Source organism: Bidens hawaiensis, unplaced genomic scaffold, assembly GCF_021521415.1.
Source record: "Bidens hawaiensis isolate Kalapana, Puna unplaced genomic scaffold, B.hawaiensis_p1.1 tig00027401_1, whole genome shotgun sequence".
Lineage (NCBI taxonomy): Eukaryota > Viridiplantae > Streptophyta > Magnoliopsida > Asterales > Asteraceae > Bidens > Bidens hawaiensis.
The window spans coordinates 186873-204958 of NW_027494441.1; the positions used below are offsets into that span (position 1 = coordinate 186873).

Below are 18086 nucleotides of genomic sequence, written 5' to 3' on the forward strand. Positions count from 1 at the left end.
TAAAAGGCACTTCACTTATTAGAGAAACTTTAAACATAGACACAATAACTGATATTGATGGTCAAATATCAGAAAGCTGAGAATAGAGCAGCTCGTAATTTGTAAACATTCATGAATTTTTATATTATTTTTTATAATTAACAGGTTATTTATTATAAACATAGTAAAAATAAATTTGGCTGCTTAATCCTTTTTTTGTTTCATTTTAGTAGATATTTGTAGTATCCGCTATCTTAAAAAGCTAAAAGTATATCTTAACCAACGGTTTGGTCCGGTTTTATACGGTCGGTTTTCGGTATAAACCGCAAACCAAACCGTTCACTACGGGTTGAAAATTTTGAAACCAACCGACCGACCGAAAACTAAAAGAAAAAACCAACCATGAAACCAAACCTACGACGGGTTCGAACGGTTTCACGGTTTCAAACAGAACCGTGAACACCCCTACCCCACACACACCCCAAAAACCGTTAAAACAAACCCAAGAACAAGTCATGCATTGATCTGGAAGCCCACACACCAATCACTTAACGACTGATTCATCACCGTCAAACACCACTTTCCGATCATGGCAAACTTGTTAGCTCAGTTACAGTCCATCAAGATTTCATGTGATGGCCTCATGATTGCCGGTATATATATCCATACATTTGTTTTGTTTCTATATTCATTCATAACATATTAATCTATCTGACTAACCAAATATTAAAATTACAATTTCAGTGAAAGATGTGAGTGATTTGTGGCCTCTTGTCAAGGACAAATTCGACGAACGCCTTCCGTTTCAGCGAGTTACATTACACAACAAAAACCGTTATCCGGTGACTGTTGATAACCTGCAAGCTGAGTTTTTGTTAACTACAGATTCAAGGATCAAGAGCCGGGTCCCGCAGAATCAACTGTTCTTTTGTTTTCAAGAACCGTATGCAACTGTGGTTCTTGTAGCATGTGAGGTAACTGTTTTAAGTGTTAATGTTCACATTAAATGTATGTGGTCGGTTATGGCTTGACCGAAGCTAGACCGTCGGTTATGGCTTGATTCATTTATTATTGTTCTAGTTTAGCTGTTGTTATATATAGCTTGTTCGTTGTAAAGTATTTATACGTAATCTGAATATGAGAATATAATTCACAAGATTTTACCTTTCGTTCGTGGTATTAAGCCTCGATACATTTACTAGTGGTAGCGCACCTCTAAACCCCCCCACCCCCGACCCACATTGTTTCCCACTTACCAGCATCGTCAACTTTGTAAGTGGTAGACTGACCCATGATAACTATCTTTCCTAGAAACATCAAGTCACCGTCATTCTAAAAATCGGCAGCCTTATCGATCATATGTCACCCGAATCCTGGTCCCCACTGATGATCTCACTGAGTGGGACTGTAATGACGGCTATGTTTTTGCTTGCATTAATGCAACCCTTAACCCTTCCATTTCCCATCTCGTAGTGGTTATCACCACTACCACCAAACTTTGGTTCATAATCGAAACCACTTCTTCGATCAAGTTTATGCCAAAAAAATCCCAATACAAAACTCAATTCCAATGACTCAAAACAAAATAATCAAACCATCACCACCTATTGTGATACCTCCAAGAAATTGGCCGACCAACTAAATCCGTCGGTGACCAAGGTTCAGGTGAGATATGATCGAGAAGGTTGGCTGTTTTGAGAATAGTAACGACTTGCTTGTTGTTCCTAGGAAAGATAGTTATCATGGATCAGTCTAACACTTACAAAGTTGGTAATGTTGGTAAGCGGGGAAATGCTGTGGGTCGGGGGGGGGGGGGGTAGAGTTTGTCATATTTTAAGAAGGAAAAGAAAAGAAGATTATTGACAATGACTAAGGCTCGAGGCTTGATACCATGAAGGTTGTATTATATTCTCGTCTTTAGATTACATATAAATACTACTTGCAAGAAGAGAGAAAGGCCTAGAGAATAATAACAACTAATGTCACTCTTAATGACATATTAAAAACATAATTAAGATGATAAGATGAAAGGTCCTTTGGTGATGTTAGTGTAACTGTGTAAGTCTGTCAGTACCCTTGCAGACGTTTTTTTTTCGTCTAACCTTGTTCAACACCAACAAATGAACCACATTGAAATAGACATTCATTTTGTTCGTGAACAAGTCACCCTTTGTCGTGGTCGTGTCCTCCATGTTGCCTCTACACAACAGTATGCTGAAATCTTCACCAAGGGCGTACCGACTACATTATTTGAGGAATCTCGCTCCAGTCTCAACATCTGCTAACCGGATACTTTGACTGAGTGGCATGTTATAATATTTTCATTTATTGCATATTGCCAGTTATGCTTTGTTAACTAGCTACATTTGAATAAAGTATATAATTTTTATCGTAAAGTTGGTTGAAAATGACAAAATGTTGTTGTAGGATCTAGACGAGTTCAAGACGGTACTAAAACCACGTCTGAAGTTAATTTTGCAAAATGAGGAGGAGTGGTTCATCGTGTTTGTGTCCAAAGCTAAATCGGACAAGGACCCCGTAAGCAAGATAGAAAAGAAGGTTTATGCCAGACTTGAAGTTGATTTCAGTTCAAGAAGGAGAGATAGGTATATTCAATGGCTTGTATTTGGTGAGTTGAGTAATGGGCCAAAACAGGTCGTGTTGGAAAGTGGGTCAAACGGGCTGGGTTGGATACTGGGTCAAAACGGGCCAGACTGGGTAATGGGTTGGGTCGGTTAATGGGCCAGCATAGGTTGGTTGAATAATGTGTTAAACAGGTCGAGTTAGGTAGTGGGTCAAAACGGGCCGGGCTGGGTGATGTGTCTAAACGGGCAGGTTTGGGTATTGGGATGGGTCGGGTAATGGGCCAAAACATGTTGGTTGAGTAATGGGTTAAACAGGCCGAGTTAGGTAGTGAGTCAAAACGGGCTGGGTTGGGTGATGTGTCTAAACAGGCAGGTTTGGGTAATTGGTAAAAAATGGGCAGGGCTGGATAATGCGTCAAATCAGGTTGTGTCATGGGTCAAACGGGTCGGGCTGGGTAATGATTCAAAATGGGCCAGATTGGGTAATGGATCAAAACAGGCCGGGCAGAGTAATGGGTTGGGCCAGATAATGGGCCAAAACAGGTTGGTTGAGTTATGGGTTAATCCAGCCGAGTTGAGTAGTGGGTCAAAACGGGCCGGGTTTGGTTATAAGTCAAAACGGGTTTGGTTGGGCTTTTTAGCATCGTGGCTACTCTAGGTCCGTTAGAACATGAAAAAACTTTAATATCTATCGAAAAACTACATGGTTGACCAGGTGCTGCAAGTTTGACTTATTTGACACTGAAGAAACCTTTTGGGAAGATTTTGAACTCAAAACCATGGAGTGCATCCGAAACACTCTCGACAGGCGCGTCCAGTTCTACGAAGACGAGATTCGTAAGCACAATGAACAACGGTTGTCGCCCACTTGGAGCTTTTGTGACTTTTTCATCCTCAAAGAAAGCCTGGCATTCATGCTAGAGATGGCCAATCTTCATGAGGATTCGTTACGCGAATATGATCACATAGAGTTCTTTTACATGGATACAGGTGCTTAATGTTTCAAATAAAATGTTAATTAATCAATACTGAATTTTTATTGTTATTATTATTATTTTGTTTGCATGGCATAGTTAAAAATGTAGACAACAATAGAGATTTTGGAGGAAAGGAGCATGGAGACGATCAATCCGTGATACTAAGCCGTAACAACAAACAACTAACAAAGATTGTTCAAGAAACTTCCTTTAGAGAGTTTGAATTCCATCAATATCTATTTGCCTGTCAAGCTAAGGTAATCTAATGTTTTAACTTAGCATACTTCAAACAATTTCTAACGGGCCTGTTTTTTTTTGTTTTGTTTTTTTTGTTTTTTGCAGCTGTTGTTTGATCTACACCGTCCGTTTGATGTTGCATCAAGAGGGTTCTCGTTTATAGTCAGTTTCTCAGAAACGTTGGCCCGGCACGAGGTTGGTCAATGCAACTGTTGACCGTCGGTTACTTGTCGTTTCTAAGTTTTGAAAGTTTATTTTCAGAGTATTTTACCTTTCTGTTTGAGGGAAGTTTGGGTCCTAACTTCATGTTTGAGCTTGATCAACGTGACTGCTGACCATTATAGAGACGGACAAATAGCACAGGATGTAGAAAGAGAATATTATCGTATACGGGCTGAGTTATATACTCTAGCCCGAGTTAAGGTAGTTTTCTAAACAACCCATATTATGCATACTAGAAAGAGAATATCATCTTTGCTTTTAAGCTAAATTTTTAAACGGGTCATATCATGAACGTTTCAGATCATGCGGCTTGCATATCTTATCGGGTTCGGATCTGATATAGAAAGAAGTCCACTCAACAGGTAGGCACTCAATTACTATTTATTATCTATTTTATACATTTTACAAAAATAGGTGTAATGGTATTTATCAGTCTCAACTATCACCTTTTGGTTGCTGCCAGTCCCAACTAACGAATTGGCTGATAACGGTCCCACCTTTTATCATATTTGTTCCCAACGGTCTGCGACTAACAGAATGCTAATGCCGTTAGTTGCAAGTCGCCGGAAAAACGCTTTTGGCCGGAAAAGTCACAAAAACATTTTCTGTCCAAAAACGTTTTTCCGGCGACCTGCAACTAACGGCATTAACATTCTGTTTGTCACGGACCGTTGGGAACAAATATGATAAAAGGTAGGACCGTTATCAGACAATTCGTTAGTTGGGAGCGGCAGCGACCAAAAGGTGAAAGTTGGGATTAATAAAAACCAATACACCAAAAAATAAAATAATAAATTTCAAAATATTTTTTTTTTTCTTGTACATGTAGTGCTTCACTTAGCATGTTACCTTGGCCTATGCCTGCAGAATGGCCTTCACTACCCTCTGATGCTTCATCTGAGGTTCTTGAAAAAGAAAAGGTATTATCTTATATTCTTATATAAAGTTTACTTATAAAATGTTACTTTTTATAACATGAAATGATTAAAGTATGTAAGTTACAGTTAATTCTTCAAGTTACTCCAAGAGCCAAGCACTTTGGTATTCAAAGTAAACAGTTGTCTCTTGAACCGTCTCCTCTTCTGAAAACCGAGAGCTCGGTTGATACCAAGAAACTTGCAGAAATTTTTGTGGCAGCTGAACACGCTCTCCGTGCGACTATTACAGATCCTGATTTATGGAAATGCTTATCATCTTTAGAGGAGTTTGAGGTATAAGATACTAATCATATCTCTTAATTATAATTTGAACAAACTACACATATGGATTTTTCGTTAATCCGGCCCCTCCCGGACCCCATGCAAACGTGGGGAGCGTAATGCACCGGGTCGTTATAGCTTAAAATTCATGGATATAGTCCCTAATCACCTATTTTGCTTTCATAAATGGTCCGTCAGGCAAAATTACTATTTTGCCTTTTTAGAAGTTACATTTTAACCCCTATGCTTTTTCACTCTTTTAAAAATTTACAGTTTAGCCCTTGTTGTTTATAATAAATATCAGGGGTTAAACTGTAAATTTTGAGAAAGTAAAATATCATAGAGTTAATGTGGAACTTTTAAAAAGGGCAAGACAGTAATCTTACTTGACCCAGGAACCATTTATAAAAGCAAACTAGGTGGTTGAGGAGTATACTCTAGCTTCTAAACCATATGGACGGAAGCCATAATTTGAGCCAAGCCACGGGTCCGTTATGGGTTTGTCTAAGATTTCGAGTTTAGTTCTTTTTCCAGTCTCTTTTACAATATCAAAATAATTATGATGCGCACTTTCAACAGAAAAAATATCTGGACTTATCAAAGGGAGCTGCTGATAACTTTTACCATGCATGGTGGAAAAGACATGGAGTCGTTTTCGATGGTGAAATCGCATCCGTTTATTTCAAACACAAGAACTATGAGCAGGCTGCAAGTTCATATGAAAAGGTGTGTGCTCTTTATTCTGGTGACGGGTGGCAAGATTTGTTAGCCGACGTGCTTCCAAATCTAGCCGAATGCCAGAAAATATTAAATGATAAGCCCGGTTACTTATCGTCGTGTGTGAGATTACTTTCTTTAGATAAAAACTTGTTCTTGGTCAAAGAACGCCAAGTGTTCCAGTCAGAGTTAGTTAGTCTTGCACAAACTGAAATGGTTGACCAGAACCCGTTAGACGTGTCATCATTGATAACATATTCGGCTGACACCGGCCCACCAATGGAGCTGTGTGACGGGGATCCGGGCACATTGACTTTGACTTTATGTAGTGAGTTTCCTGATGATATTACTCTTGAATCACTTAGTCTTACGTTGACATCGACGCATAATGCGGATGAACGTGTTAAGGTAATGATAAATGATCATTAGTTGATTACTAAAGTTTTTTAAACAAATTTGTATAGTGAATATTATTTTTAACATTTTTTAGGCGATTAAAAGCAGTGGTGTTACAGTATTGAATACGGGCCGGAATACTATTGCTCTTACGTTGCCTGCGCAGAAACCGGGCTCGTATGTCTTGGGTGTTCTTACAGGGCAGATTGGTCATTTAAGATTCAGGTCTCATGGTTTTTCGAAGGGTGGGCCTGTGCATAGTGGTGATATGGGTTTTGATAAGCCTGCTAAGCCTATATTGACGGTATTAATCCTGCTTTTACGGGTCGAAACTGTATTGGGTTGGGTTGACTCAGAAACACTTTTTTGTTCAAATACCTTTTTATGAATATTTAGCAAGTCAAGTATGATTAAGGAATCATATTATTTTTAGAATAATCAAGTTTTTATGCATTAGAAATTTAGAATTAGGGGTGTTCATCGCGTCGGCTTGGCGAGTTGAATTGTTCAACCCTAACCCACACACACTTCAAAATTGTGCAACCCATACACGGCCCGTTTTACTCATTTATTAAAGCGTATCAAACGAGTTGGTGGGTTGTAAAAACAATGGGTTCAACGGGTCATAAACGGGTTAGTGGGTCGATATTTAACTAAACGGGCTAAAAATTTTATTTCGAACGCAACTTGTTTAAATTTTTCTTTAAAAAAAGGAATACTTTATGATATAAAATAGAAATAGATATATTACCATTTGGTTTTTTTTTTAACGGAGCCTGGATACTTCAATGTAGTACATTTTTATCATTATCCTGCAGCCTAAATAACTAAACAGTTCAACCCAAATACGACACGTTTTTTAAACAGGTTATAAATTCCAACCGCCCAACCCTAAACCTCATTATTTTTGTGTTGTGATCGGGTCGTATCAAAAGTTGCCACCCCTAAACCTTTGGCCCGTTTCCATTTAAGTATTTTTTTTTTTTTATTATTTAAACTTAAGAGTAAAACATAACACGAATCGACCCATTCTTGTTATTTTCCAAATTTAGGTGTTCAAACCAAGACCCCTTGTGGACTTATATCCCGCAGTTTCATCAGCATTATTAATAAACAAGCCTCAATGGGTCGGGATCGTTATCAAGCCATTAAACTACTCCCTCAAGGGAGCCCGTTTACATATTGACATGGGGCCCGCATTAAAGATCGAGGAATCACGCGCCATTGAAATCGAGAAACATGTCGATAACGATAATAACATATCTCAACTTAATCTTACAAATGGTTGTATAGAGTTACCCGACTGGGCCAGCGGTATACCTACCATTTTATGGATTCCAGTTTGTGCCATTAGTGATGGGCTACCAAAAGGAACATCTGCAGGTTTTAGTTACTTCTTTGACTTTTACTTTTGTTGACTCTTTAATCATATATTTTGACTTTAGTTGGCTACTTAATAACCTTTTTTTTATACTTTTGTTGACTCCTTAATAATTTTATTTTGACTTTTGTTGACTCCTTAATAATTTATTTATTTATTTATTTATTTTTTTTTTTTTAGCAAAATTTTAGTTTATCATTAAAATCAAAACGATTACAATAAAGTGGCAGGCAAACGGGCAACAAGCTGCGTTGACTTTTGTTGACTCTTGTTTAATACTTACTTAGTAATCTGTGTTGACTTTTATTGACTACTTAATAATCTGTTTTGACTTTTGTTGACTGTTTAATAATCTGTTTGACCTTTTTGTCTAATTAATTTCCTGTATTGACTTTTGTTGACTCCTTAATAATCTATTATGACTTTGTTGACTTCTTAAAAATGAATTTTGACTTTTGTTAACTCCTTAATATCTATGTTCTTTTGTTGACTACTTAATAATCTATTTTTACTTTTTTGATTAATTAGTATCCTATTTTGACTTTTTTTTACTCCTTAATAATCTATTTTGACTTTGTTGACTCCTTAAGAATATATTTTGACTTTTGTTGACTACCCAATAATCTATTTTGACTTTGGTTGACTACTTAATATCCTATTTTGAGTTTTGTTTACTCCTTAATATTCTGTGTTGACTTTTGTTGACTACTTAATAACCAATTTTTCTTTTGTTGACTACTTAATAATCTATTTTAACTTTTGTTGACTTATTAATAATCAATCTACTTTGACTTTTGTTGACTACTTAATAATCTACTTTGACTTTTGTTGACTTTTTAATAATCTACTTTGACTTATGTTGACTGCTTAATTATGTATTTTGACTCTTCTTTAGGTGTATTTTCAACCCAAAGACCAAACATTGCTAATGGGCTAAGGACTTTAGCTCTAAAACTTGAATTTGGAGTGTCACATAATCAAATATTGAAAAGGTTAATAGCCCGCTTTGACCCGTTATTTATATAGTCAAAACATGACTAGCCCGTTTAATATTGTGGTTATTTACAGGACTATACCAGTTCTTTTCAACGACCCGTTCCACGTCAGCACACAAGTCACCGACCAGGGCAGTGACGAGTCTTTGTTTTTACAGGTTTGTTTATTAAATATTAACATTTCAGAAATGAAAATATTGTTATCATTAGAGTTAAAGTTTTGGTGTTTTTGTAGGTGATATTGCAGTCACAAGTGAAGGCTACATTAACTATACATGATGTTTCGTTAGATTTACAAGACGGTTTTTCTCACGCTGGACGAGGTGACGGTAGACCGACATCTGGCATGTTCCCGTTGGTTGTTCCTCCTACATCTAAATCCGGAATATTGTTTGGTATATCACTTGAAGCTACAACTAATGAAGGCAATGAAGGTAGTTAATTAATTTCTTATCACATTATCTAGGGGTATTCTTCGGGTTATTTATTCGGGTTTCGGGTTGTTTGGGTCATGTTGTTCGGGTTTGAGCTCAAAACAAATTGACCCAAGAACCGACCCAAATAAGTTCGGTTTGTTCAGGTTTCGGGTTATACGGTTCGGGTAAATTCAGGTTGGGTTTCGGGTTTAACAAATTAAAAAAAAAATCCACCTTTAACAATATCATAAATTAAAAAACCATATACCAAGCCGTTATAAAACCATAATATACAGCCATATTCAACAATAGCATATATTATTTAGCAAAACATGAAATTTATCATACAAGAATGCATTAGATGAGATGAAGGAGTGTTGTAGCCTGTAAATTAATACCTGTATAGATTGAAGAAACATGCTCAATAAATATTGGTTTAAATATTATACTATTTAAGTTTTTGAATTGAAGATACATTCTCCGCATGCTTTATGATCATTAATATATTGGGATGTGATAGATCCAATATTAATTGGAGTATTGAGAACAACCGAACAAGAATACATAAGGTCACTGTGCTACTTCACCGCTAAACTACCCTATAAAATTAGGGATACATGCATCGATGTATCATACTTCGGGTTATTCGGGTCAACCCAAAACTGGGTATTTCAACCCAAATACCGACCGAATATTTTTATCTCGGGTTCGGGTTAGGAGTTTAATCGATTCGGGTGAATTCGGTTTGGGTTATTTGGGTCTCGGGTCGCTTCGATTCGGGTTTGTTATTCGGGTACGGTTAAAAAACACACCCCCAATATTATCTAGACTAAAATTTTAATAATACTTTTTTTACGATGAAAATATAACGCAATGCCATGTGGGCCCAACGTTCTTGGGGTCAAGGTGCTCACTTTTTGGATTTATGTGTCAAGTCATTTGATTAGTTAAGCAGTCAAAATATTAGTTTAAGGGTAATTTATAGTTTTCATCATTTATATTTGGGGTAACTTGCAGATTGTGCCATTTAACTTCAATAAGTACAAAAACCGGCCTTGAAGTTCATATGATGTCACGTTTTTTTCCCTTTCTGCAAACTGGTGTTAACTTTTTTTTTGTTGATTTTTTTAAATAACCATTTTGCCCTTTTCTTCTTTCTTATGTTTTTTTTCCTTCTATAACTTTTATCACTATTTTATATTTTTTAAATTAAATTTGGTAATTAATTAACCATTCTTTAGTTGTACAACTGTACAAGTAGGGAAAAATGGTCATTTTAAAAAAAAAGTAATAGAAAATGTTAGCACAGTAACACCAATTAGTGGAAAGGACAAATGAGGTGACAACATATGAGCTTCATGGACATTTTTTTTTCTTTTAATTTAAATAATCGATTAGAAATTAGAATGACCATTTACGTGACTCTTTTTTTTACAGATGACGAGGTAGTGGTGCATCGTGATACGATAATAAATATAAAATATGAAATTAGCGGGGATAGGTATTATGGATCTCATACCCCTATCTCTCTAAAACCCGAAGGACCCGAAAAGGATGACATATTTTTAACATTCAAAAGTGGTCTCACTTTACAACAGCCAGTGCAGGAGCCGTTATTAGCAGTCGCTTTTCTTCCTTTACCTTCGAACGGTCTTACAGTTGGTCAACTTGTCACATTCAAATGGAGAGTTGAAAGGGTGACCAGTTTTGACTTAAAGGACGAGTTATTATATGAAGTCAACGCGAACTCCAAGAATTGGATGTTTGCGGGAAGGAAACGAGGCCATGCCCCTCTCTCCTCAAAACAAGGTGATTTCGTATCACTTCTTGTAAGTCTATTAGTGAGTCGGGTCGGATGATATGACCCGACCCATTTACATGACCAGCATGATATGTAATTGATTTGTTGTGGCAGGTGCAAGAATTGAGATATCAATAATGTGTGTGCCATTAGTTGCTGGGCATGTACGACCTCCACAACTCCACTTGCCAAATGTCAACCAGGCCCACATATGTTGCAATCCGGCGGGCCCACGTTTAGTGTGTGTCTTGCCTCCACCTTTGAGCTCATCATTTTGCATTCCACATTGATGTTTGAAAAATCTAGTATTTTTCGGTGGGAAATACGCGACAAGGGTTCGCTACAGAGTCATAAATAATGCGAGAACTATGTTGTTTATTTATTTATTAACTTTAGAAGGTAACATTTAAATTAAGAAAACATAATAGTTGATTAATTGCTTTTCATGTAGATTTTCCGTTGTGTATCGAATGGGATGCTACACTAGTATATCGGTGTATTTGGAACGTTAGTGACCAAATTAATAAACATCTAGGTACATTAAGTCGCATTCTTTTTCGATTTTCTTAAACATATATCTTAGCTAGTAACATATGTATTATTTGCATGAATTAAGGCAGATACATAGGAACACTAAAGTGGCTTCAATGTATGAATATTTAGAGACAAGATCATAAGTCTCAAATCCAAATCTCTAATTCCTTGTAACTTTTGAAAATGGGTAGGGCCTAATCTTTACTTTTGTCATATTCAAATGTTGTACAGTCAATTAAGAAAATATTGAAAATGAAGCTATCAAAGCATATTTCTTTATATCAAAACTGGTTTAAGAATTTCATTTTTAAAAGTAAATAATTTGAATTTTTAAAAGAGCTTGTTATTATAATGGGATAACTAGTGGTCGGACTTGTTCACAGAAAGTCGTAAATCGTAATCGTAGATGGCCTATGCGCAGCGGGGTAAGAGGTGGATGCTATTTTGCAATTAATTGTACATTGTATCAGTTAAAAAAACTGTCCTGGTATACATAATGTTATACCTGCTAAATTATACATGATGCTATACATACTAAATTATTGCTTCAGCAAACAATTAATTGTCCATTACAGGGCTTCATGGTTGTCCGTGATCGAAAGAGTAATTGACATGAATTCGTATATTGCAGGTTTGCAGAGGTGCTGATGTTCAAAAGGTTTCAATACCTTTTTTGTTGTAGCTGCTAGCATTCAAAATGTATGAATATTCTAAGCCCCGATGACCATTCTTAATCCCATAATGTGCAATAGCATCGTGATGGCGAAGGAACTTCGTATATGGTATACTCAAAGCATAATCATAAATACCCCCATACATGTGACCTGCAAACATAATAAGCGTCGTATATATTTTAACAAAGCCCACAATTCTATTTTCAGGTCCAAAGATTGCCAATAATTAGTGTTTAGAGAAGATACATGAGCATACAATGAAATCTTGCAGTCTCCTTGTTAAGTAAATGACAGAAACAAATCAATATAATTCTACCCGAATCAGATGGAATCTTGACGCTTCAATTTCGATTTCTAAATAACACAATTTTTTAAAAGATTGGGTTTTGTGATTCAAAAAGGGGTAGCGGCGCAGCTTGTTACCCGCTTGCCTTCTGTTTCGATGTAATCCATCAATAAATTTATTTTAAAAAACTACTTTTAATAAAAAAAAATTTAATCCTTGTCTTTGACATTGTTTCCGATGAACATGGAAAACCGATTTCTAGCATGATGATAATTAAATTGAATTGAAGAGAGACGGTGGAAAGCTTAGGCACGGGAAGACGTACGCTTTTGACTTTCAAGTTGACAAAGATACAACTTTAAACACGTGTACAACAGTAACTCATAGCAACAACATGTTGTAACGTGGGTTGAAAGACTTGTACAGTTTATGAATAGTAGACATGTGTGAGTATACACAACTTTGCCTTTTAGTGTATATATATATAACTAGATTTTATCCCCGTATTACGGGGGGTGTTTTACATTATTCATTTTTAATATTTATATATGTATATTTGGATTTTAATTTTATTTGTTGTAAGAAAATTAATAATTAATATACTTGAGGTTTGATGATGAAATGGTTTCACAAACAAATGATATGTTATATTTATTTTTTGGATCTTAATGTGAATTCGGGTCAAATGCGTGAGAAGCCTTCATTTACAAATAAAGTAATCTGATAGCTTGAGAGAATGGTTGTTTTACATTTTTTGTTTTTTAATATTTATTTTTTGGATTTTAATTTTCTTTATTGTAAGAAAGTTAATAATATACTTAGGGTTTGATGGTGAAAGGTTTTCATAAATAAATGATATGTTTTAACCCGTTTAAAAGCTATCTGGATTTGGTGACCCTTGACCCGCTTATGTTTTTTACTATAAAATTGTTATTAATTATAAATAATATATTTTTCTTTTTAAATTGGATATTAAATTTTAGTATATTCCTATTTTATAGGATTTTCATATCAAATAATTCGTAAGATTAATTTTTAATTTAATGAGATGTTATAACCCGTTTAAGAGCTATCTGGTTTTAGTAAGACCTATACCCATAAATTTGAGTCAAATTAATAAGAGAGCTCCATTTAAAAATCAAGAAATCTAGTGACTTCCATAAAAGAAGAGAGCGACCATATCACGATACATAGGATTTTTGGGTTTTCGTTTATATATATTATAGATAAGTGTGACATAATCATTTAACCATATGCATTCTCACCACCATGAGTTACCCACTAATTATTAATTGAAGGTCAAGACCCAACCTCTATGATGGGCTTGTGCCTCTTTAAACATCATTTAATTTTCCTTTAAAGATCATTTTAAAACCTATTTCACTTTTACACTAAAGGTCCAGTGCATTATTGTGTATAGGGAGGGGTCTATTTCTCTATATGTTGGTTTTTTCGTGTAAAATGTATGAAATCACTACGATTAACTCGTGTATTTTAGTCGAATAAAATTTGTGTTTGTGTAAATACAAGTTATAAGTACGCATCTTATGTATGTAATTATGCAACATATGTATATAACTACGCACAATTGACTGTCATTATGTATACAATAAGGCGCCAATATGTGGTTCAAATGATCAACATAATTAATAATTATTTATTTTTTTAAATGACCCGTATCAACCCAAATTTGGGATGATGGGTCAATATTGTTAGGCCTGATAATTACTTTTTTTTTAAACACCGTCTAATAATTACTTATTCATACATATATTCTCCTATCAGTTTTAAGAATATCCAAAAGATGTAAAGTTGGTATTTTGTTTCAAGTTGAGTCACGGGGTTTTTTCCTAGTTGTACGTTTTCTACTAGATGAGTAGGTCGGATCATCACATTTTGTTACTTGGGTGAGGTGATCCGATCCGGGTGTCCGATGCTAAAAAAAAAAGCAAAAATAAATAAAGACCCATTGAAGTTATATCAATTTATGTAGCGAGACATTATATTTATCACAGCTAGCATTAATAAATGTAAGGAAACATTTTAGTACAAAAAGAAATGTCTCACCTCTTTAACTCTTTTAATAAGTACATATTCAAGTGATTGATATATATTCATTTAAGTCATCCATAACAAGAAAAATATTCACCATTTGGATCAAGTAACATGGGTTAATAATAATATTAATATTATAATATTCTTTGTTCATATAAATAATTGAGATGATTAATTATGCATTAAATCATCAAATATTATAATTGTGAATCTAACCCTTACACCCTTTTATATTACTAACAAGTATTCTTTTCTCTACTTTATATTTTATCTGGATTAAGGAATAGCTTACAAATTTATTACTTTTTATTGTTCAAATGAAAACTTTCAAAGGTATTCAATACAATATTTTGGTGGTAAAATAGTATGCTCATTAATCAGGTGGTTATGGGTTTAACTCTTACAGAATGCAATTGTAATGATTTTAGGAGTAGAATAAGTTTAGAGTAGAGAGTGTGTTAACATGTTAAAAGACCCCCCTCAAAAAAAATGTCTACAAAGTTACTTCTCATGGGTTTACTCTTGTTGAGTCACATTACATTGTGAAGTTTGATTCTCATCCACAATCAATTTGTTCAAAATGCCTTGTTAACAAATCCTATTAATATGAAATTTGAGCAAGGTGTAAATAAGTTCTCTTTTCGGTTATTCTCTTTCATCGGGTGGGAGCGTCACTTATTCAAATCTAAATTAAAAAAAAAATCAGAATGCAAGCGGAATTGGAATTTGGGTTTTGAATATTCAAATAAAATTCAAACTTGGCTTTTGAATATTTGAACCAGTTCCTAATCCGAATTGAATTTTGATTTGCCATACTTACTGGAACCAAATATAATCCGAATTTCATAAATTCCTATATAATATATCAATTTTTATTTATTCTGTACATATTTATTTCTTTTAATTTTTATTCAGTTTATTCAAATCAACTTCAATTCAAAGTGTTTCTAATTCAAATTCACTTCTAATTACGTCAGATTAACTAGTCATTTTCTTTTCTTATAATGCATATATGCACGAGACCTTTTTTCCCCTTACTCTTTTACTAAGTTACTCCTAAAACAAGGTAAAACAAGAATGTGTGCATGATGCAAGCACATGTGTATGTAGTGCACATGAATTTGTTTATGTACGTATTTAGTATTTACTATATGTATATACACATTGACATTAGTTTGCTTCTTATTTCATGTGATGTGTGGTATATTTTCACATGGGTTTGATATAGTATTTACTACATGTATATATACAATGAGGTTGATTTGATTTAGTATTTATTACATGTACACATTGACGTGGGTTTGATTTAGTATTTACTGCATGTATATACGCATTGAGACTGATTAAAGTCAGTATTTACGCATTAAGGTTGGTTTGATGTGGTTATGATATATATATATTGTCATGTGGGTAGCAATCATATCACATGGGGAGGCCATTTAATGCCCATCACACCTCACCACATTCAAATCAAACGTAGACCATTTAGGGCCTCATATTCATCAAAATCACTTTCCTTGAATTTCACTCAAGAAAAAAAATAATACATTCCATTCCAAAACGAGGTCCATTTTTTATTATTTATAAACACATATTTACATACAACAATACATTACTAGCACCACATCCATAACTTTATAAATACTAAATTACAACCAAGACAAGGCCATTTTATAGTCTCATTTACATCAAAACAACTTTACTAATTCTCACACTAGTCGTCGGCAACGAGACCCTTTTTCTTCGACGAGCCTAATCGATACTCCCTTTTATAGAAAACAGTCGCATTTTCGACTGTTTATAGGAATATCTTTAAAGCGAATAAACTAGATTAAAACCAAGACAAGGCCTTTATTATTATCATAATATCTGGTTCCACTTTGCTTCACCAGAATTCATATATATTTATATTATATATGTGTATTATATATTTTCCATTAAAAAAAGGAAAAATAAACTTAGGATAATATTATAAGTATATTATATTCTATTTTTCTAAAAGATATTGTTGAATCTCCAATCCAATCTCACTTCAGTGGGGCCCATGACATGCTGACTAGGCTTCCGGAATGACACAATATGACTGTTGACCATAAACGCCGTTACTCTTTCCGACACTCTAATATCCTCCATCTTTAACTCTTGTAAACGGAGTACATACTCCGGTACATGTACTAGGTCCCACACCACCCCTACACCACCCTCCTTTAACACCCTAACCACCTCACCAACCACCCGCATCCGCTCGGCGGATGCGGCCGCGGTTTTCGGCCCGAATTCCTTCCCAACTTTGTGGACGAACCCGGCCGAGACAACTACGTCGAAGTAGTTGTCTGGGAACGGAAGGCGTCTTGCGTCGCCTTCGCGGCACGTGACGTATTCTTGCACGCCTTCCATTGCCGCGGTTTTTAATGTGGATAGTGTCGTGTTTTTGCGGTCTAAACCGACGACACGACCCGAACTACCTTCTTTTTTTAGCTCCATGGCCACGGCATTCAGGAGAATGCCGCGGCTGCAGCCTAAGTCTAGCACGGTCTTGACTGAGGACCAGTCGTTGACCGCGCTGACCATACGCTGGGCCATGTCCCAGCGTAAGGCGACGGAGGAGTAGAACATGTTGCCTGCGGCGTAAAATAGGCAAACAGCAGAGAGAGCCATGACGGAGCCGGTGAATCCTGCGGCGAATCTCGCGACGTTGCCGGAGAATACCTATTAGACACAAATGTAATTACTAAATAGCGTCGTGCTATAGCCACACCGTCCCAATCTGATATCACATCATCAAACAACCAGATGACCGTTTTAACCCAAAAATAAAATCAAAACTTTGAAAATTATTAGCCAGAACAGCCATTTGAACAATATTCAGATGGCCATACACAAAACTCTCAGACGTCAGTTTTGATCAAAAAAAGTCAAACTTACTGTTTAAACAATATTCAGATGGCCGTTCTGACCCTAAACTTTGAAAAAATTGGCCAGAACCGGCCAATGTCCAAATGGTGTAAACTTTGAAAATTTTTGGATAAAACGGAGTAAATATTAAAGGTAGTTTTATGAAAATATGAGTTAACCACACCACTTACCGTAAAACCCTAATTACAAAAACACGCAATTAACAACTACGCCATCATTTACACACACTTAACCATACCGACGGAGATATCAACTCGAACGAGTAGCAGATCCAGTTGAAGTACAACAAGAACACAATCGACGAGCCCGAAAACAGAATCGCATGAACCAACAGAAAAATCGGCGTGTGCCAATCCTCCATTCCGTATATCGCATAGATCTGAGTCCAATCTCTTCCTACTCGTCCCATTCTTACAAACTCAAAATTCAAATTCAAAACCTGCAGTCTCAAATTAAAAACAACAGCATCGGGTAAACGAATTCAAAACAAATACAAATTCAGAACTAATTTATGTTCTGAAAGTAAAACAGTTACATAACACATGCGAATAATAATGGAGTGGTGGATTCAGAATGAATAACCTGATTTCAGATCCAGATGTAACGGTTGATGTGGGGAATAATATTAATATGATGATCTCGAGAAGGTGGTTTAGAGTTAGTTACGAAGTGTACTTGTGGACGGAAAAAGTGGTTGCGGCGGCGATGGTTTGTAT

The 18086-nt window shown here is 35.5% G+C and overlaps 2 protein-coding genes across 2 annotated transcripts; one reads left to right on the forward strand and one right to left on the reverse strand.

Annotated features, from left to right (window-relative positions):
- Positions 1-568: 568 nt before the first annotated feature.
- On the forward strand, positions 569-11195 carry LOC143575447 (trafficking protein particle complex II-specific subunit 130 homolog). The gene is made up of 18 exons (XM_077059824.1): positions 569-632; positions 724-953; positions 2407-2585; positions 3280-3554; positions 3638-3798; positions 3884-3973; positions 4040-4201; positions 4301-4362; positions 4830-4920; positions 5005-5211; positions 5779-6324; positions 6407-6616; positions 7365-7695; positions 8589-8685; positions 8762-8846; positions 8924-9122; positions 10542-10913; positions 11020-11195. Exons 1-18 carry the CDS (start codon positions 569-571, stop codon positions 11193-11195), a joined length of 3537 nt encoding a protein of 1178 aa, XP_076915939.1.
- A 5206-nt stretch (positions 11196-16401) lies between these two features.
- LOC143575444 (uncharacterized) lies at positions 16402-17796 on the reverse strand. Its single transcript, XM_077059823.1, has 2 exons — positions 17609-17796; positions 16402-17163 (listed from the first exon to the last, which is right to left on the reverse strand). The coding sequence occupies exons 1-2, from the start codon at positions 17777-17779 to the stop codon at positions 16450-16452; spliced, it is 885 nt and encodes a 294-aa protein (XP_076915938.1). The 5' UTR covers positions 17780-17796; the 3' UTR covers positions 16402-16449.
- Between the last annotated feature and the right edge of the window lie 290 nt (positions 17797-18086).